General features: G+C 53.3%; 3 protein-coding genes across 3 annotated transcripts; 2 read left to right on the top strand and 1 right to left on the bottom strand.

Annotated features, from left to right (window-relative positions):
• Positions 1 to 266: 266 nt before the first annotated feature.
• Positions 267 to 1421, top strand: F751_4966 (hypothetical protein; the record flags this gene model as incomplete). Its single annotated transcript, XM_011401551.1, has 5 exons — positions 267 to 380; positions 463 to 577; positions 668 to 807; positions 920 to 1094; positions 1324 to 1421. 5 exons carry the CDS (start codon positions 267 to 269, stop codon positions 1419 to 1421), a joined length of 642 nt encoding a protein of 213 aa, XP_011399853.1.
• Positions 1422 to 8089: 6668 nt separating this feature from the next.
• F751_4965 (Eukaryotic translation initiation factor 4G) lies at positions 8090 to 14712 on the bottom strand (the record flags this gene model as incomplete). The annotated part of the gene is made up of 11 exons (XM_011401550.1): positions 8090 to 8263; positions 10020 to 10136; positions 10231 to 10377; positions 10468 to 10625; positions 10782 to 10932; positions 11023 to 11180; positions 11309 to 11372; positions 11531 to 11699; positions 11840 to 12069; positions 13637 to 13972; positions 14344 to 14712. 11 exons carry the CDS (start codon positions 14710 to 14712, stop codon positions 8090 to 8092), a joined length of 2073 nt encoding a protein of 690 aa, XP_011399852.1.
• Positions 14713 to 16827: 2115 nt separating this feature from the next.
• F751_4964 (putative membrane protein) lies at positions 16828 to 20262 on the top strand (the record flags this gene model as incomplete). The annotated part of the gene is made up of 10 exons (XM_011401549.1): positions 16828 to 16857; positions 16955 to 17041; positions 17153 to 17418; positions 17743 to 17887; positions 18005 to 18109; positions 18308 to 18431; positions 19217 to 19303; positions 19402 to 19484; positions 19656 to 19718; positions 20203 to 20262. 10 exons carry the CDS (start codon positions 16828 to 16830, stop codon positions 20260 to 20262), a joined length of 1050 nt encoding a protein of 349 aa, XP_011399851.1.
• Positions 20263 to 21217: the final 955 nt, after the last annotated feature.

Genomic DNA, 21217 nt, shown 5'->3' with positions numbered 1-21217 from the left:
AGCTGTTTCCGGGATTGTGGCACCCTCCAAGGTGATTTAGGGGAATTGCGTCGGGATCAATTCTGATGAAGGTCTTTCGCAAGAAGTCGACACCCGTCCTCCCGTCTTCAAGACAGGCAAGCCTGTTGCTGCATTGGAAGTTTGGGGATTGCGCGCCAGCATAGGAACCGGAACGAAATACATGTGATCACCACAGAGAGCTGCTGTAAGCCCTGGCACAGATACTCTTCCTCTTTTAAGGAATGCACAGATGAAATAAAAGTGCGATGTCGGACGCCGAGGACCCTGGTACTTCCGGAGCAGCCCCGCCACCCAACGATGAAGGGAGCAACGCCCGCTCACGACTGCTGGAGCTGGCAAAGCGCAAGAGACAGGAACAGGTGCTCTTTTGTGCACCATGCTGTAGCGTGTCGTGCCACACTGGCTGGAAGCTGTAGCAAGCACTGAGTGTTGACTGTGCAGGAGGAAGCAGAGAATGCTGCGGCAGCGAAGAAGGGACACTCCGTAGCTATCGACTTTGGAGACAGTGAGGATGAAGAAGACGTTGCAGGGCTTCCAGAACCTCCAAAGGAACAAGGTGGGCCGGCGAGAAGAACTTCTGGGGCGGTAGACGAGCATGGGCATGCAGTGCAAGACCAAGTGCATCCTGTGCCCCTCGACCTTGCAGTCAACATCGCCGACCTCTTTGGAGACGATGAGGATGAGCAGGAGCTTGCGGCCCCCACAGAGGCCGACCGGGCGTTCATAGATGATACGGGGGTGGCTGAGGATCAGCAAATTGACTTCGGTGATGATGACGAGCAGCAGGTACACGGGGCAAGGGGTCCAGATGGGTGACTCTGCTTCCTCCAGCACTGCCCGATAGAAAGCGCACCCGTCTCTTACTCAAAATTCGCTTCCTCATGCAATTTGCTTGCAGTTCAACAAAGACGACGAGGCAGTCGAGTCTGATCTGGAGGATGAGCTGGACAAGTTGTTTACAAAGCGGAAGAGACGCGAGTCAAACACTGATTATGAGAATAAGGCACTGGTCGATAGCTTCCTGGCTCAGATGGAGGTAGCAGTGGAAGAGGACATGAAGGACTACGAGCAAGGTGAGTGGCATCAGCCTGCATACAGTGAGCATTGCTCTGCAGGCTCAGCGCTGCAAAATTACATTAGATCTGTGCTCACAAGCCCGATAGTATATATGCCTCTGCCCCCTTCCGGAGCAGTATGATGCAATGTCATCCTATGCTGTGCTCAGATTCTTCCAGCGGATTGCTATGCAGTCAGCATCAGGCCTTGGATCCCTAGCACAAGGCTCCCGCTCTATGCGTGCAGGGAGGCCTGCAACGCACAAGCTGAGGATGTTGTCGCGAGTGCAAGACCTGCTCTCAACGCAGAAGCTTCACAACGAGCTGTTGGACGGGGGCTTCTAGGTGCGTTATCACCTTTGTCAAACCTTATCATTGTCTGTGGCCCTGAGAAGACTGCATGTGCTTCTACCCTGCTCCTTCCAGGAGTGCTCAAGGCGTGGATTGACCCCATGCCTGATGGCACGCTGCCGAACACCACCATCCGCTCGTCGATCTTGAAATTGCTGGACATCCTTCCCGTGGACTGTGCCATGGAGGACCGGAAGGCGCAGCTGAAGAGATCTGGGCTGGGGAGGAGCATCATGTTCCTAGCCAAAGTGTCAGGTTAGAGGGAGATTGGGTGAGGAGCCTTCCGACCTGCGCAGCTGGCCTCCAGGCCAATGATGACGATCGTCCACGCCTTCCACAGATGAAACAGCAGCGAATAAGCGTCTCGCCAGGGGATTGGTGGAGAAATGGAGCAGGCCAATTCTGGTTTCACGGTCTACGCGCGGTGCTGACACTGCTGAGGAGCAACAAATACTGCAGTCGAGACAGCTCAGGCTGGCAGCCAAGAAACCACAAGTATGTCCATTGGGTACATTGCGAAAGTCCTCCAGGCAGGAACCTACTTTGCTGACAGACTCATGTATCTCGATGTGCAGGCTGACAAGGAGCTGGACCAGAATGGTCGTCCAGTCAAGTTGAGGCCCGGCGATCCTGGATTCCGGAGGCACGCGGCAATACCCGAAGCAGCTTCTCTGGACTATGTCAAACGTCCTGAATCCATGACAGTCCTGCCGGTTGGACGGAATGCAGGGAGAGAAAAGCCCAGTGAGTTGGTGCAGGGGCAGGGCTGATCAGTATGGAGTATGCAACTGGGGTGTAGTCCGCCTGTTGGGAGTATGTTCAACCCCCAACACGATCAGATCTCATTCCCCCAGGTGAGCATAAGCTCAGCAAGAAGCTCAAGGTGATGGGGAAGAAGAATCAATTTGGCCGTGCTGCCAACGTCAGTGTGGAAGGACGCAATGTCACCATCCAACACTGATGCCGATTCACCCCACAGCTTGTACCATAGTCTTCGGCACCTCCTCTACAATATGCAAGCCGCATCTGAATACAGTATGTAAGATGGCAAGCATTGCGAAGATACCCACAGGAAGAAGCAATTCTGTCAAATGGAAGCATTTTGGCAAAGGCTCTCTTACAAGAGACACACCCATGATACCAACACGACGCGCAATTATCCCATGCCCAATGCCAAAGGAAGACCTATAAACGGTTTATTTTGGGCGAAGAGAGTTGATCAGACCTTATTTTGTCACAGTCTACCCAGTGGCAATTAAAAATCATGCCTGAGCTACTAAACGAATGCGCGTCTTTACCGGGGACCAGCCCTAAGTGTGGGATCTTTGGTTACCACCAATATGCAGGGCTCATCCTTCTCATGGGAGTTTTGCAGTCCTTGACCCTGCTGTCCACGCTTCTGGTGCCTGGGTTAGGCCGGTATACAGATACTTTAGTTTTACTGTCATGGAAGAATTGGCCCGCATATTGTCGAGACCCACTCGTAAGGCCTTACGCATCTGTTAATCAGAAACTTGTGGGAATTTGGAGGATACGAGGCAGAAAGTACGGTTGAAGAATTGAAAGCCGACAGGGAAGCAACCTTTGTGGCTTTATTGGTGGATCGGTACGGTATAACATCATATTTAAGGCCTGTGTGTAATGCTTGAAAGTGCACATCTTGTGTGGACGTGAAATATGGCCAACCAGGTCAAACACCAAGAATTCGTCAAGATAGATGCTACATTTCCGTTGGAATACCTTGGAAGGGGAGCTTTCAATGAGGAAGGCTGCCCCAAGCGCGGGCTGTTCACGCTCTCATTGTACTTGAACTGGGAACACCCACCATTTAGCATAAATTATCTAGGATACCGTTACGTCCTCAGATCCATCTCTACATGTCCCCACAGCAAATACTCAGATGTCCGTTAGTCAGCATGACACTCATGCGTACAGCTTCAGGTACGTCCCGCAGATAGATTGATGTGTGTCGCATGTAGCCCACCGTGTCTCGGTGTTCGCCATACGTGGAATCAGGCTTCACAAACTGACGAAGCAGTATTACGTGTAAAGGAGGTGAATACTGATCCCAAGCAGATCCTTAACCCGGCCCACAAAGATAAAATATATTGCCGTAACATGCAACACTGATCGGAATGATGCCAACTTTCTGGACCGTGCGTCGGTTCCTCTGCTGTTCAAAACTTCCCATGTCACCACCCTGCAAAACTCGAATGAAAAGGAATCGGAATTGTTGGGTACAGTTTTAAATGAAGATTTCAAGACACCAAGGAAATTGGTCACGGTGAATTCAAAAGGAATAAACTCGGGTTACTGCATTTGTGACTCGATACTTCGGTACATGGTAACAAATCGTGCAAAGTCTCGACAATGCGTGCGCCTGACCATATGATCTCCTACGGCTGATCAACTATGTCTGTTTCCCCGATCCAATGATGAACTCATCGTGTTGGCAGCGATGGCTCAATTTAATATCCTGTGCCAGTAGTTTCAGGGAGCGAGTGAAAGAGTCTGCACAGCTTGTGCTCGTGGGCATGTGTGAAGATTCCATGAGAAATGAAGGCGGGGTATGTAGAATTAGCTGTGCACTTCTATGCAGTCCCAGTTGTAACATCTTAATCGAAACGTGATGTCAATGCGTAACCTTTACGCCTGTAGGTAGCTGCATGGGTTGCAGCCCCCCAGGGTAAGCAATCTCAACTTTAGAGCACTTCCTAAACAGAGGGGTTGAGCTGCTTGCACGCTCGTGATTTGGGAACTCGGCCATTATTGCACGGCTTGGACATCCCGGCAGAGGGTGTGGCCGATGGGCTGGTGAAACACCGAAGTCCAACCCCTGCTCTGCAGACTATGGAGGATCAGTGTACCACAATTGTGGTGGTCTCCGACACCGCTGAGCGTCGGGATATCTGTAACGTTTGGAGCATCTGGTGGTCGTACCTTCCATTGTAGAATTCTGGTGAAATACACCAAGGACATCACACACCCCACTGGAAACGCATGCACAGAAATTTCGAACTGTAATCATCCTAGACTACGCAAATTATTAGTTTCTGCTCAGACCTACTCTGAAGGAGCCTCAACTCCCCTAAGTCTAGCGCAGGCGGTGTTTCGGCCTGTCTCACATGTGTAAGTCCATAAGGGAAAGGTTTCTTTAGGAAGGACGCTCTTGCACATGAGCTGGATGACATTCCTGAGTGGGATGTGAGCAGGACGAGAGTTTCTCAAAGGGCTGTAGCACCTCCATCTCCTAATATTCCAAGTTCTGTTGAAGAGATAAGCAAAGCGCAGAATCCTATGAGAGGACCGAAATCCAGTTGCCACACCTTTCAAGGATCACATCTCAATTCCCCTTTTGTGGATGAGACAGATTTGTTCATGCATTTGAGACTAGGAAAAAGTATCTGTGTCTCCAATTCTGTGCGTTTGTTTTAAAATTAGGGTCCAGATACTTTTCGAACCTCCTTATTCTCTTCGTCTTAAGACTCTTTAGCTCGATGACCTCTGTTGCCATTGTGTTGACATTTAATGAAATATATAGTAACATCATGCACTCCCGTGATGACTGAGATTGTAGGGATAATAGCGTACATACATACATACATACATACATACATACATACATACATTGCAGGTACAAGGGAAGTAATAGGAAACGGGTGTCTATGGACACGTCCCAATGGTTATCATCATCTCCCATTTGAATGCAAACACAATCATGCCGAGCGCAAACGGACTGGGGATAAGGAACGATGTTGTCTGCATTTTGAATAATCCATGCCCAGCAGCAGCAGTGGATTCATTTGTCCGAGGGCGATCTCGTGCATAGATCCAAGATACATAGAAATAGATATCTCTCGTAGTGGAGAGAGTAGCCAGTACTTAATGATCGCGGTTGCTCCGCACAATAGAGTGTCCGAAATACCCTGTTGGAACTAATCTGGAATTTCTCAGTATCTGGTCTGCAAATACCAGCTGCACACCATCAGACCAAGATTCCATGAGAAATGAAGGCGGGGTATGCAGAATTAGCTGTGCACTTATATGCAGTCCCAGTTGTAACATCTTAATCGAAACGTGATGTCAATGCGTAACCTTTACGCCTGTAGGTAGCTGCATGTGTTGCAGCCCCCCAGGGTAAGCAATCTCAACTTTAGAGCACTTCCTGAACAGTGGGGCTGAGCTGCTTGCACGCTCGTGATTTGGGAACTCGGCCATTATTGCACGGCTTGGACATCCCGGCAGAGGGTGTGGCCGATGGGCTGGTGAAACACCGAAGTCCAACCCCTGCTCTGCAGACTATGGAGGATCAGTGTACCACAATTGTGGTGGTCTCCGACACCGCTGAGCGTCGGGATATCTGTAACGTTTGGAGCATCTGGTGGTCGTACCTTCCATTGTAGAACTCTGGTGAAATACACCAAGGACATCACACACCCCACTGGAAACGCATGCACAGAAATTTCGAACTGTAATCATCCTAGACTACGCAAATTATTAGTTTCTGCTCAGACCTACTCTGAAGGAGCCTCAACTCCCCTAAGTCTAGCGCAGGCGGTGTTTCGGCCTGTCTCACATGTGTAAGTCCATAAGGGAAAGGTTTCTTTAGGAAGGACGCTCTTGCACATGAGCTTGATGACATTCCTGAGTGGGATGTGAGCAGGACGAGAGTTTCTCAAAGGGCTGTAGCACCTCAATCTCCTAATATTCCAAGTTCTGTTGAAGAGATAAGCAAAGCGCAGAATCCTATGAGAGGACCGAAATCCAATTGCCACACCTTTCAAGGATCACATCTCAGTTCCCCTTTTGTGGATGAGACAGATTTGTTCATGCATTTGAGACTAGGAAAAAGTATCTGTGCCTCCAATTCTGTGCGTTTGTTTTAAAATTAGGGTCCAGATACTTTTCGAACCTCCTTATTCTCTTCTTCTTAAGACTCTTTAGCTCGATGACCTCTGTTGCCATTGTGTTGACATTTAATGAAATATATAGTAACATCATGCACTCCCGTGATGACTGAGATTGTAGGGATAATAGCGTACATACATACATACATACATACATACATACATACATACATTGCAGGTACAAGGGAAGTAATAGGAACCGGGTGTCTATATAAGGAACGATGTTGTCTGCATTTTGAATAATCCATGCCCAGCAGCAGCAGTAGATTCATTTGTCCGAGGGCGATCTCGTGCATAGATCCAAGATACATAGAAATAGATATCTCTCGTAGTGGAGAGAGTAGCCAGTGCTTAATGATCGCGGTTGCTCCGCACAATAGAGTGTCCGATATACCCTGTTGGAACTAATCTGGAATTTCTCAGTATCTGGTCTGCAAATACCAGCTGCACACCATCAGACTAAGTTGTGCATTAAAGTTCATAAATCATTGTTGCGTGGAGTCCTGAAAGCCCTCTTGTCCTGGTTGAGCATGCGGAAGCGTGAACGGATGGCCACTTCCGCAATGGTTGGATACCCCTGTGAAAATTCCAGGTGCCTGCTGCAACCCCGACCCGGAATCACAATGGTCAGAGCTCGGCGAGTGTGAATTTCAAGACATACAATAGAGGCCCGGAAACAAGCAAGACATTCTATGCAGAGTCTGTGGATCCGGCATACATACATACATACATACATACATACATACATACATACATACATACATACATACATACATACATACATACATACATACATACATACATACATACATACATACATACATACATACATACATACATACATACATACATACATACATACATACATACATACATACATACATACATACATACATACATACATACATACATACATACATACATACATACATACATACATACATACATACATACATACATACATACATACATACATACATACATACATACATACATACATACATACATACATACATACATACATACATACATACATACATTGCAGGTACAAGGGAAGTAATAGGAACCGGGTGTCTATATAAGGAACGATGTTGTCTGCATTTTGAATAATCCATGCCCAGCAGCAGCAGTAGATTCATTTGTCCGAGGGCGATCTCGTGCATAGATCCAAGATACATAGAAATAGATATCTCTCGTAGTGGAGAGAGTAGCCAGTACTTAATGATCGCGGTTGCTCCGCACAATAGAGTGTCCGAAATACCCTGTTGGAACTAATCTGGAATTTCTCAGTATCTGGTCTGCAAATACCAGCTGCACACCATCAGACTAAGTTGTGCATTAAAGTTCATAAATCATTGTTGCGTGGAGTCCTGAAAGCCCTCTTGTCCTGGTTGAGCATGCGGAAGCGTGAACGGATGGCCACTTCCGCAATGGTTGGATACCCCTGTGAAAATTCCAGGTGCCTGCTGCAACCCCGACCCGGAATCACAATGGTCAGAGCTCGGCGAGTGTGAATTTCAAGACATACAATAGAGGCCCGGAAACAAGCAAGACATTCTATGCAGAGTCTGTGGATCCGGCCCCCAGATCTGCCAAGGATATGTGCCTTCCACTCTCATGTCGAGACGTACCACAACCGAGGAAGCGGGAACCTGGCTCTTGTCAGGAGTAACAACATGCAGCAGCACGATGTGAGACATCCATGTCTCCTAAAAGAGCCATCGATGAAACGACTGCTCAATGCTGCACATGTCGTCACAACAAGTTGGCCAACTCGAACTTGTCGACGGCCTTCTGCAACACCTCCTCACTGTCCCGCTCAAAAGCAGGAAGGTAGTCTGCAAGCTTCAACCCGCTGTCGCTCAATCGAGTCTTGGCCGCTTCTGCTCCTTCAATCTTGCTCAGAGTGCGCAGGAAAGCTCCGATCACCTACATTGGGATGAAAAACCGATCAAGAGAGGTGTACATGACACTTGATCCATCATATGAGCGCAGATCAATTGAGTAAGATCTAACATACCTTGATTGCATTTCCACTGTCGACGAGCTGAGAATCGTCGCCCTCAGGAATAGCTTCAAGGTCGGCTGACAGCAGATCCTTCGCGACAAAGCTGAAGTCCAGCAGGCCAGCATTCACAAGCGTGCCAAGGAGTTCGCCAGTCTGCAGTTGTGAAAGGGTAACGTTGATGAATCAGTTTACCCACAACATTTCATCAGTGCAAGCCGCTCACATTACGCAAGCTCCATACCAGTGTCACAGCGACTGGCTTGTCCTCCAGACGGTCCACCAGGTTGGATAGCAGGATGTGGGCTCCTTCTTGGAATTGCCTTTGGGTGAGCTTCTCCCTGCAGAATGAGATATAGGGGTGCTTTCTATACATGATCTATTCTCATGAACTTCTCTGCACCATCAAGCATACAGCATAGATAGTGCCCATATTGACCTGCTCACCTCAGGAAGTCAAGCTGGAAGAACTCGACGGAGGAGTCGTAGCTCACACCCTTGAGAAAGAGAACAGCGTTGAGCAAAGCATCCACCACTGCAGCAGCCGGCACGTTGCGTTTCTCCAGGAGCTCTCTGCAAGGATGCAAAATGTACAAGTTGATACCAGCAGCGAGTACAGACTCTCATTGTTCCGAATCTCCTGAGATAATTGCAAGAACTTACACTAGACCCAGCTCAGCCTCCTTCAGATCCTTGAGTGACTCCCACTCCTGCAGAATAGTGGCCGTAGCAGACTTCACGTCAGCAGCTGGCTCCACAGTTGGTGGGGTTGGGGGTCTGGCAGCAGCCGTCTCTTGTGCAGGCGCAGCGGCTGCTGGCCGGTCTTGCTTGACAGTGGGCCTGTGATAAGTAGAGGAGGTCAGCAAAGTGAGAAATATGATCGTTGAAGGTAGGATGCACTGCATTGCATAATGTTGAGTAAAAGCGATACGCACTGCGCGGAATGTGCCAAAGTGCAGCTGCTATCATTGCAGTCGCTGACCATGAACCAGATCATCACCAGGTCTGCGCGAGCAAATGTCATGATCATCAACAGGCACCCCTCCCCTCATCCCCGACGATCAGTGCAGGCAACACCCGCCTAGGAAGCCAGCCCACTCCCGGGACATGCATGTGCACGATGCCACAGACAGCCCTAACCTGGCATCACGCGCAGGCGGAGCAGCACGACCGTGCGGTCTGAGACTCTGACCCGCCCCCATGGTGTCCTGGGAGCTGACACGATGCATGGGCCTGAACGGACCCTCCACGCGGTTGTCCACATAGGAAGGGCGCCTGCAGCACAAGGATATAGAAATACACATTGCAACGCGGGGTAAACTCGATTGACGGCATCCTCGGGAAACCTCCAGAGATACAAAATTAACTCTCTCAGACCATACTACTCACGAGGAGGGTCCACCCCGAGGCATGTCCCGCATCCCGCGAGACGGCTGCCGGTCCATCGCTGCCCGCATCCGCGCTTCATTCTCTGCATCCTTATGAATATCGTCGATCTTCTTGGGTCCCTCAGCCTGAGGAGGAGGAGGTTCCAGGTGGTATCACGGTGCTCATGGACCATTCACATGCTTGCTCAAAACACACCAGATATCCCCCATCAGAGTTGCGCCATAAATTCAGGTTTGAGAAGCACCAGCGGGAGGGTTCAATACATTTCCCGCGAATCTAGTATGCACCCACCTTTCTGCGCAGCACCCATTTATTCCGACGAAGCTCTACCATGTCCTGCAACATGAACTTGTGCCGCGAGTCCAGAGCAGCATTCTGGGCCAATGATCCGATCCGCTGGAAGTACATCTGCACAATGACGAGGAGATGAGATCGAGTACTGCAAAGTGCATGCTCGACATAAAAACACATATACTGCTCTACACTCCAACAGCGGACTTACATCCATGAGCTCCTTGGAGGGTGCCTTCCTTTCGCCACCACCCTCGGTCTGAATCCTCTGGATCTTGACAGAGTGGTCCAGCAGGTTTCCGACGGTGACCATCAGCTTGGACAGACACTCCACGTCCTCAGGACGAGGGTTCTCAGTCTGGGAGGCAGGGGTGAGATACAGAGCTTGAGGAGGTACGTAGATCAGCTTTGCATATGTGTATCCCCTCATTCTGCATTATATCCTCACCTCGTCGAGGAGCTGCTGAATGCAAGAGTGCATGACCTTCTCTGTCAGCACACCGCGGCAGAACAACTGCCCAACGAAAATGATGTTGCCCAGCATGCGCTTCCTTGCTTCGACTTCAGCTTTAGCTGCGGCGCGCTCTGCCCGCTTCAGTTCCAGAGCTGCGATAAGATTGTTATCAAGTATAAGGTGATGATCAGACTCTGTTATAGCCTTCCGAAATACATCTGCACAATGACGAGGAGATGAGATCGAGTACTGCAAAGTGCATGCTCGACATAAAAACACATATACTGCTCCCCACTCCAACAGCGGACTTACATCCATGAGCTCCTTGGAGGGTGCCTTCCTTTCGCCACCACCCTCGGTCTGAATCCTCTGGATCTTGACAGAGTGGTCCAGCAGGTTTCCGACGGTGACCATCAGCTTGGACAGACACTCCACGTCCTCAGGACGAGGGTTCTCAGTCTGGGAGGCAGGGGTGAGATACAGAGCTTGAGGAGGTACGTAGATCAGCTTTGCATGTGTGTATCCCCTCATTCTGCATTATATCCTCACCTCGTCGAGGAGCTGCTGAATGCAAGAGTGCATGACCTTCTCTGTCAGCACACCGCGGCAGAACAACTGCCCAACGAAAATGATGTTGCCCAGCATGCGCTTCCTTGCTTCGACTTCAGCTTTAGCTGCGGCGCGCTCTGCCCGCTTCAGTTCCAGAGCTGCGATAAGATTGTTATCAAGTATAAGGTGATGATTAGACTCTGTTATAGCCTTCTTCTATGGGCTGCTGGAGAATGTCATGCAGGGGAAATGTATTGAGAAGCACCACAAACATTCTCATTTATACCTGTTGCCTTCTGGGACACCTCGCCCTGCTCGTGCTCGATCTCTCCTTCCTCGGCATCATCCTTCTGCACGAAAGCAGAAGAAGGCTCATGAGCGTATTGCAAGTCAACATGCTGCTCCAAGATAGATACCCATTCCTCGGGCCCAGAAAAGGTCCCTGGCGTGCTATCTATTTCATTGATTCATCCCTGCAGCACACCCTAATGTAAGTTGAAGCACGTACCTCCTCGTCGGGTGCAGCGCCGTCCTTCGAGCGGAGCTCTCTCTCCGCCACAGCCTTCATAGCAACCACGCCCTCCTGGAACTCATCCTGGCACTTGTTGAGCAATGCACGGCGGAACTCCACCACCTCTCCGCTCTCATCGGTGAGTCTGGGCAGCTTGTCCTTCAATCTGCATGCGCAATTGTGACACCAGGGTGGATCCAGAGAACACGAAATGCCCTCCTACACTTTTCCCAGAGTATTTATACCATAGGGACATTGCTTAAGCGGCCACTGTGCTATGCATCCCACCCATCCGTCAGTACTCACTCTTTGACGAGGCTGGCATACAACTCTGAGAAGCTCGTCTCTGTCAGCGCCTTGTCGAAGATTTGATCGATGAAGCTCTGCAGAGTAGCAGCTCGTTTGCGCTCGTCAATCTGAGCGACAATCTGTCCCTTGATCTTGTCAAAGTTGTCGGGAGTGATCTTGTTCAGCATGGACTTCAAAGCCTTCTGCGCCTTCTCCTCCTCGGGATCCTCGGACAGGTATGCGCCAACCTGAAGAAGATGGCAAAAAGTGGAGTCTTAGCTACAACTACCGAGTATATTCTGGCAGCAGACCGCCAAACCCTAAATAATGGGACACGGCTCGACAGATCAAGTAAACTATGCATTTAAGGAGACTCCTCCCTACCTTGTACGCGCTCTCTGTCTTGTGCAAGACCATGTTCGGGCCACCAGAGCGACCGCCCCCAGACCGGCCACCAAAGTTCCCTCGGTCATTCCTATGGTCCTGAGGCATGGGAGGCAGGGCTTGGCCTCGTTGCCAGACGTCCCCGTCCACGCCCACCATGTTTGGTGGGGCGCGTCCACGGGGAGGACCACCGCGAGGTCCACCTGCAGCTGGGCCATGGCCAAAGCCACCTCCCATGGGAGCGTTTGCTCCTCGAGGACCCTTGTTCCAGGAGGAACCGCCACCGGGCCCGCCGCCGCCGCCGCCGCCGCCGCGCTCATGGTGGGAGCCACCCGCATGATGTGCAGGCCGAGTGATCTCCAGCGCAAACTGTGCAGCATTGAAACCCTTGGGAGGGTCTTGGCAGAATGCGCTCAGTGACAATAGGGCCTCGGCTTCGTACCTGAGGGGGGGGAAGGGTGCGTGACAGTGGGATATGAACGACTTCACCAACGAAACTTGCCAAAGCTGCAGCCTTTGCAAGCACTGACGAGGTCAGAACTTCACCCACCTCTTCCTGCCCTCGGGCACAGGCACGTGGGGACGCGTGGGCGCCGTGTCCTCCTCGGCGGATTGCTCATTGGTGGCGTCTGAGGTATCTTCCTCTGATGTCTCCTCCTCCTTCGACACCTGCGAGAAGCAATGTAGATTTAGACCAATCAACACATATGCATGACGCATGCCATTCAGCAGCTCATTGACCTGCTCCTGCGGCAAGGTCCGACCCAGTAGACATATGGAGCCCAGCCCAATCAGTTCCAACACAACATAGCATGATGCTGTCATGCCATCGCACCAATCCTACCGTCGAATCAGAGGCAGCGTGTGCAGAGGGCACGGTTGTGACTGAGGGCTTCGCATCCTTGGCCTCAACAGCAGGTGCCACTTCTTCCACAGACGCTGCTTCTGCCTCATCGGCAGACGCCGCAGGCTCTGCCTTTATGGCTGGTGCTGCGGGCTCTTCGTTGCTGACCGGGGCCGTAGGCTGCGCCTTGCTAACCAAAGCTGCAAGCTCCGCCTTGTTGACTGATGCTGCAGGTGCCTGTTGGGACAAAGGACCCAAGAGACACCATCATCTCTGTGCGGCTGAACATTCTGGGACGTGCCTTAGGAGCTAGAGCAGAAGGCATCTCATGCGCCTTCTTTACATACCTGCGCCCCAGTCGTCAATGTCTTGGGTGACTCCGCAGGCAGGTCTTCTGCCTCCTCCTTGGCAGTAGCGGTGGCAGGGACTTCCCTGGCTGGCATCGGCTCAGGCACCTCGGCGGCCTTCTCTTCTGGGACAGTCGTCGCCTGTCGAGAGATGGTGGGCGGCGCATGGTACTCGATCACACATGCTGCCACAGCAGGATCACCCTCCTCCATCGCACTACGCCCGTCTCTAGGACTGACCTCTGGGGACGCTGTCTCCTTCGCCACAGGCACGTCCACCTTGGCAGCCTGCTTGGTGGTCTTGTCATCGGCCGGCTTGGAAACTGCTGGGGGTGCTGCTGCCTTTGCCGCAGCCTCAGCAGGAGCATTTGAGGGTACCTCGTCGGCTGCAGACTTGGTAACCTTCACTGCAGGTGCAGAGGGCCTGCTCGCCGCGGTTTCTGCGATGGGTGCTGCTGCTGCTGACTTCTCCGCTGCCACGGCTGCGGCTCCATTGCCTGCTGGGGTGGGGGCTGCAGGCTTCACATCGCTCAGATCAACGGCCTCGTTTGTCGACGGGTCTTTGATGACCAGCACCTACGGTGAGGGGCATCAACATTGGAAGCAGGGTGAGAGTGCAACGAACACTGGATGCAGGGGCAAATGGGCACAGTGGCATCTGCCGAGCACACTGTGGCTCCCAAAACCTTAGGCCCATCAGGGGAGCACAGACACAGGTACGCGTCACTCTCGCGCCCCCCTTTCCCCCTTCACCACCAGCCTCATCAATGTGCAAGCTCACCCTCCTCTCGCGCTTGATGGGCACATGCTTCGCTGGCTGGCCTTGCCCCTGCTGCTGCTGCGGCGGCGGAGGCGCCGGGCCCGAGCTCCCACCCTGTGCGTGTGGTGCTCCGGTAGGCGGCGCATAGTGCCCTTGCGGTGGTCGGCCCTCCTCGCCCAGTAGACACCCCGTGCTGCACATGTGGCAGCGAGCCCTGCTGCCCGCCGCCCTGCTGCCCTGGCCCCGCCTGCTGATCAAGGTAGTTGGGGTACTGCGGCGGCACCCCGCCATAGTTGGGGTAGTAGGCGTACTGCTGCAGATTGGCCTGCCAGCCGTGCTGCGCATACCCCGGGCCGGGCGCGTAGGCATACGCGCCGTAGCCCTGCATCGCCCCTGGGTAGTGCATGTTCATCCCCAGGTTGGGAGAGCCGCCCTGGTGCGGACCGCGGGGTGCCGTGGGCGACGGACCCCTGTGGCCCGACCCGGGCACAAACGCGCGGTGCTGCGCCTGCATCTGGCCCGTGTGGTAGGGGGGGGTGCGGTTCGGTCCATGCATGGCCACATTGGCGGACGATCCGCCAGCCGAGGAGGATGGGGAGGGCGGGATGGGACCTGGCCGCGAGAACGGCGCAGCCTCTCCGGCGCGGCCGCGGGACTGCGGGGTGCTGTTGGCGCTGCTCCGTTCTCTGTTGACCGGCGCGGCAGCGGAGGAAGGGAGCGGTCCACTGCTCGGTGCTGTGCTGACCCCAGGGGTGCGCACCGCAACCGGAGCAATTCCGACGGGGATGGGGACATCCCTGGGCGCCTCAGCCTTGGCAGCGGCGGGGGCTGGTGGAGGTCCTTGGCCCAATGCAGCCTCGGGAGCCTGCAGGCAAGGGGAGTTGCATATGGGTTCCTGGCTCACGGCTCACGGGCAAGGAGGAAATGACGAAATAGGCAGCCCTCCTTGTGAACTGCACAAGAGAATTGTCTGGGCCCACAGTATGGTTGCCAGCTCCCAAACCTGCCCAACAGCAGGCATGCCACAGCCCAATGGGTGCACCCAACCCAGACCGAGCATTCCTTAACCCCCATTTGACAGGCTATCTATGTATTCTACAAAGGTCCTGATCCATTCGACCCACCTTCCTGGTTGCCATGACCGGCTGCAACTCGGCCGGATCAATGTCCCCAAAGCGATAGGACTCGGGGGCAGGCGCAGGCTGCGGCGGCTGAGTGATGGCCACCGGCCGAGGCTGCTGCACCGCCGGAATCGGAGCAGCATTCACTGCTGGACTCTGACGTTGAACCTCCTGTGCCTGTGGCAGAGTTGCTGCCTTGGGAGGGGCAGCTGCTGGTCCAGTGCTCCGGGGGGGTGGGGATGGGCCATTCTTGGGCGGCCCAATCGGGCCACGCTTCATCCTCTCCGCCCAGCTCATGGAAGGGAGGGACTTGGACTCCTCCTTCCCCACTCCTGTATACCGCATGTTGGTAGGAAGGTGCTCACACATTGGCTACGCCGTGTCACTCCGCCAAAACACTCGGGAAGATAACCAACCGGCTCCCCGCGCGCGACCCATGGGCCAGGGCGCCACACTTACCGTTTGCGGGAGTATTGGATTTGGGTGCCGTCGATGTGTTCTGAGTAGCCTGCCTGCTGGAGGTGGAGCATGCGCCTGATTGGGACACGCAGGCTGCCTGGAGGCGCTACGTCGTGGGCCCCTTACGCGAAGCTCCCGAATAACGCCACCCTGCACATACCACCTACCCTTTCTGATGATGTCCTGAGCCCAAACTGCCCTCGGAGCTGGAGATCTGCTTATCTGCGGCCTGCACGGGGGCGCGAGCGCTTGACGCCTGCCGACCACCGCCTGGCTGCTGGCCCGAGCCAGCCCTGCCCTGCTGCTGGGACATGGCGTCCCGCCTCGACGCTCCTGCTGTAATATGCTTTTTCGATTATTTCACGACTCTCCTTGGTGTGGGAATGTGGGGGAGGGAAAGTTGGTCCCAGACGGTGGGTGCCTGAGATTTAGTGAGAGCGTAGAAAATAGTTCACCCCAGATCCAGGGTCGACTTCCACACCACCAGTCCAGAAAGAACGATCTCATTTGAGGAGCGCTGCAGGGAACTGTTCATGCACGACTCAACAAAAGTCTGAAAACAAAACATTTGGCAAGCCAAAGGCCCCTGTCCGGTCAGGTGCTAGTCCTTCAGTCCAGGAGTGGTAGGCTCGCACGGTTTACCTTCGGAAATGGGCCCCTCATGACCGCCTCCACTTCGCCGTCATTGGGGATGCGGTTAAGGACACCAACACATGCCGCCAGCGGTTCCCAGTCCTTGGCGTGTCCCCGCTCGCTGGCGCCGAGGACCTCGCTTAAACGGCAGGGTCCGAGAGGATCGTTCCAGCATGTGGGTCGCCATGAAGTGTAGGGGAGCGAGGGGATGCCACATGTCTTCCGTCGTGCACGCAGCAGGGCTACAGGATGTTCCAACTCAGAGAGAATGCCTTTACTTCGTAAGTTTCACAAATTCGGAGCTTGACTACAACCTCACCTCGCCTCAAGTCCTCCCCCTCCCTCCCTTATGCCAGCCCCAGCTGATTCGAACCCATGGGCGAAGCATCTCAGGGTCACTGGATGGCAGTTACAGCAGCCTTTCCAGCGTGGATGATGCCTTTGTGTCATCTGAGATCATGGATATAGAACAGCTGAAGCAGATTGAGGTAGGCATGCCGGATGAGATTCCTCATGACCACACGCCCGGCAGCTGAGGGTACCATTTTCTAGCAAGAATGACACTCACCATCCCCCAATCTCAAGGAGGCCGAGCCGGACAAGAAGGCCCTGAATGTGTTCCTGGCTATCGCCGCAGCTCTCCTGTTTGGACTCGGTATCTGGGGCGTTCAGGTGGGCGGAGCTGTGCACGCACACATGCATCGTGTATGCCGAGCTGGTGGATGTCTGGGATGGGCGCACCATCGGGCATGCTCATGGATACCTCCACATCCCCTGGACCAGGGCCCAAACAAGGCTGCCGAGTACTTTGCTGGGTATCTGCTGGAGCAGTCGCTCTCCATCGACAACCTCTTTGTCTTTGTGCTGGTGTTCGAGTACTTCAAGACGCCCCGGAAGGCACAGGATGTGGTGCTGACGTATGGAATTGCCTCGGCCGCTGTCCTGCGCCTGGTGCTCATAGGGGCTGGCTCCAGCATCATCGGCCGCTTCAAACCTCTGCTCGTCGTGTTTGCCGCCATTCTCATGGTCTCCAGCTTCAAGCTGCTCACGTGGGTACACCCTTGCTGTGCTTGGCTGACACTGGATGGCGTCATGTCATGACTTGCACGTGGAATTGCATGGGCGCACTCGAGGTCTTCCCTTCCAATGTCATCCTTGCTCACACTTGCAGGCGAGGAGACGGAGAGGGAGATGATGAGGGAAACAATCTTAGCAACAATGCCATTGTCAAGTTTCTCAGGTTGGTGGGCTTGTGGTTCAGTCCTGTTCAGGGTTGCATGGCTGTTGACTCGATCAGAGCGCTCCCGCATGCATGCCCCAAGGTTGAGGACCATGCTCAACTGGAACTCACACATTGTCCTCGTGCCATGCAGACCGCGAATGACCTTGAGCACAAACTACGATGGTACCAATTTCTTCACTGTGGAGAATGGTGTCAAGATGGCCACACCCCTTCTCCTGGTTCTGCTCGTGGTGGAGCTCACTGACGTCGTGTTTGCGGTTGACTCAATTCCTGCGGTGAGTGCGACCCCACGTTGCAAATACCGATTCTGAGCTGCAAGATGCAACACCTGGTCCTTGGGCCAAGGCCGGAGTAGGCATTTCTCACCCAGTCAGTCCCCCAACACCCTGCAGGTGTTTGGTGTCACGCTGGACCCATTCATCATCTACACAAGCAATATCTTTGCTATTCTTTCCCTGAGAAGTGTCTATGCCTTTGTTGCCACAATTCTTGGCGAGGTGAGAAGCATGTGGAGGGGGCCTGTGTCTTTCGAGTAGAAGGATTTCGGTCGTCAGCGAGGCTTTGCCTGGCTGCTCACGACACTTTGTGTCCAGGAAGGAGTTGCTGAGCCTAATGGGGGTTCCGTGCATGAATCTCAATCGTGCATCACCATCCACCAATGACCTTTTCCTCTGCATCTCCTTCCTCACTTACAGCTCAAGTACCTGGACAAGGCTATCGCTGCTGTCCTGGGTTTCATCGGGTGCAAGATCCTTGCCGAATTTGCTGGTCTTGAGATCAGCACAGCCGCATCCCTGCTGGTGGTGGTGGGATTGCTGGGTGTGGGGGTCTTGACCAGTCGTGGGGGGGGGTGCGGTGACGACGGGGCGTAAACGCTTTCGCAAACGCTCAGCTGGGAGCATGGCCGCCAGGCGCCCTATACAGCTTACTAGTTCTGAGTCGATCTGAAGTTTTCCTATGGCAGCTCTTTTATACAGTATGTCCTGCTCTGCACTCTTATTGGCTCGCTCAATCTACTTGGCGCAACAAAGACCTGTAAAGCAAATCTTTTTATGGATGGCGACGGTGGAGTTGCTAGGCCCTCCCGCGGAATTTGAAATGCAGCCTCTCCGACCTTGCAGAGCAGGGGTGATCTCAACTATACATCCAGTGTGCACCTAATAAGATACACATCGTGAGGAATCGGCCGCATCCAGTTTGCCGTGAGTCGATTTGCAGCCCCGACATGAGTACCGTAACGGTTGCAGAGCCGGTGGCAGAGTCAGGTGGGTTCGAGGTCGTGCCTGACCCCGTGGCATACCCGCCACAATCCTAAAATGCATGCATACTCCTCAATATTCATATAATATCGCCAAATGTATGCGTGGCCAGCAATGGTGTGGTAACAGGGACGAGCCACTGTTCCTACACCCACCATACAACTCGTACCATTCAGATCCCAGGCCAGAAAGCACTGCTGCAGCACAGCCTTCCGAAGCTTCTGGGAAAAGAGAAAGGAGAAAGGTATTCAAAAATGGACCGTGGAAGTGCTATGGGGGTCATGGCAGTGTAAGTACGGAGGTGGATGCTTGATTCCCACTACGCCCAACCCCCACAGGCAGTAGATGTGTATCAGCCATCACCCCTTCCTGAGACGCCCACGCTGACGGTACCTGAGGGTCGAGGGTCCAAGCTGCGCGACATTCCAAATGGTGTGTGCACTGCCGTTGCCGGTGATAATCACAAGTTGTGTGTGCATGATGATGGCCAACAGCTGACACCCCTCAGTCTTCCCTGCACGACTCCACAGTGAACTTCAAGCTAGGCAAAATCACTGGGAGGGACGAACTTACTGAGCACCTGCACAATGTGCTGTACAGGCGGAAGGGCGCGGTGAGGCGATTGGCATTGTCTTAGACGTCAAGCATTTCTAGGCCAGGCATAGACTGAGGTGATGACTCTGTTGCTTCTCACTATCTCACACATTGCACTACTGCTCACACATTGCACTTCTGCTCACACATTGCACTACTGGTGCCCACCTCACCGATATCCACCGGTCAGGCAGCCCAGAGAAAGAAAGCTGTGTTGGACTTTTCTGGCTTTGTTTTTGACGACGCCAGTCGGGTGAGTGTCGTGTTCAGCTCCAGTCGCCACAAGCCAGTCCCCCCAAAGCCACAGAGGAGACAACTCGTGCACCTCCTGTGATGCCAGGAAACGGAACTGGAAGCGAGAACGGGTGCGCTGGGGAAGCATACCCTGGAGGTTCTCCACAAGCTGATGGACGTCTTAGATGTTCCACGAGGGACCGGTTCCAAGGTGTGAGGGCGTCATATGATGGCCCCGGTGAAGAAGTGTTTGCCGTGCTCGTGTGTAACTGTCACAGCACATGCTGCTGGCATGAGCGCTCACTTGCTCACCACTGACCCTCTCCTTTTGCAGTCTGACAAGCTAGCTGCACTTCTTACCTTCTTGGAGGCACCTCGTCAAACTCGAGACAGCGATCTTGCTGCCCAGGTATGGGTTCATTTTGGGAGTTTTGTACCCAGATTCTCACCCTGGTCATCAATGTATCACAATCACACCACTGCACCTTGGCTGAACCCTGCAGGCTGCCAAGAAGAGAGCCGCCGCAAGCAAGAAACGAGAGCGGGAGGCCCAGGTGGGTTGAGCCACGGGGACGGGCTTGAATGTGGATATGGTATCGGTTGGTGTCTCACAGCAATTTACGCGCTGCTTATCTGCATTGACACTCAGAGCAAATGCGGTCTGGGTCGCAAGATGGGTATCCTGTCATTCAGGGTGCCCCACGCCGTTTTTGGTGTCTGCAGAAGGATGCCAAAGTCAAGAAGGCCGGGCCCACCAAGAGCAAGGGCGATGAGGAAGCCAGTACATTGCCCATTCAGGTGATAAAGAGCTCCAGCACATTGCAAGCACATTGCTGGGTTTGTTCAAGGCGTTGGACATCCCGTCCCATTCTGTGTAGGTGCAGGGTCCTGAGGCTGTGGATCAGCCTGAAATCCTCAAGGTGAGAGGCTTGTCTCATGCTTGCAGTCAGTGGGCAGGCCAGCCCAGAAGTATCATCACACTGGAGCTTCATCCACGTTCCTTCCTCCTCCTTGTCTCATGAGGGAAGTTCCCAACGGCAACTCGTGTGCCTACCGCAGATGAGCACAGAACAACTAAGGGCTGATATTGAAGCTATTCTGAAAGAAAAGTCAGAGGAGGAACTTTCTCAACTGACCTCGAAGCAGATCCAGCGACTCCTTGGTGGGTCAGCTGCACAGATGATCCTGGCATGTGTGGAGCATTGGCCTGTTCAACCGTGCACATTGCCTGAACAAAGTTCCACCTCCTACCATCTGACCGTCAACGCCACACAACTTACAGGGGAGAAGTATGGATTCGAAGTTCGACCACGCAAGGCAGAAATCACCTCCATCGCACAATCCTATGCCCTGTCGCGCCTGGACGGTGCTGATGGCCAAGAGTGACAGGGGTGGGCCTGGCATTCCCCCCTCCAGATACCATCCATGGCAACTCTGCATTGAACCTGACGACTGCTCCTATAACACATGCTTTAATCGACCCCACAGTGCATTGTTTGAGTTGAAGACGATGTCATG

This window comes from Auxenochlorella protothecoides (genome assembly GCF_000733215.1).
Source record: "Auxenochlorella protothecoides strain 0710 unplaced genomic scaffold scaffold55, whole genome shotgun sequence".
NCBI classification, from domain to species: Eukaryota; Viridiplantae; Chlorophyta; class Trebouxiophyceae; order Chlorellales; family Chlorellaceae; genus Auxenochlorella; species Auxenochlorella protothecoides.
The sequence above is the reverse complement of the archived record's forward strand: the minus strand, read 5'-3'. Positions and strand labels throughout refer to the sequence as shown.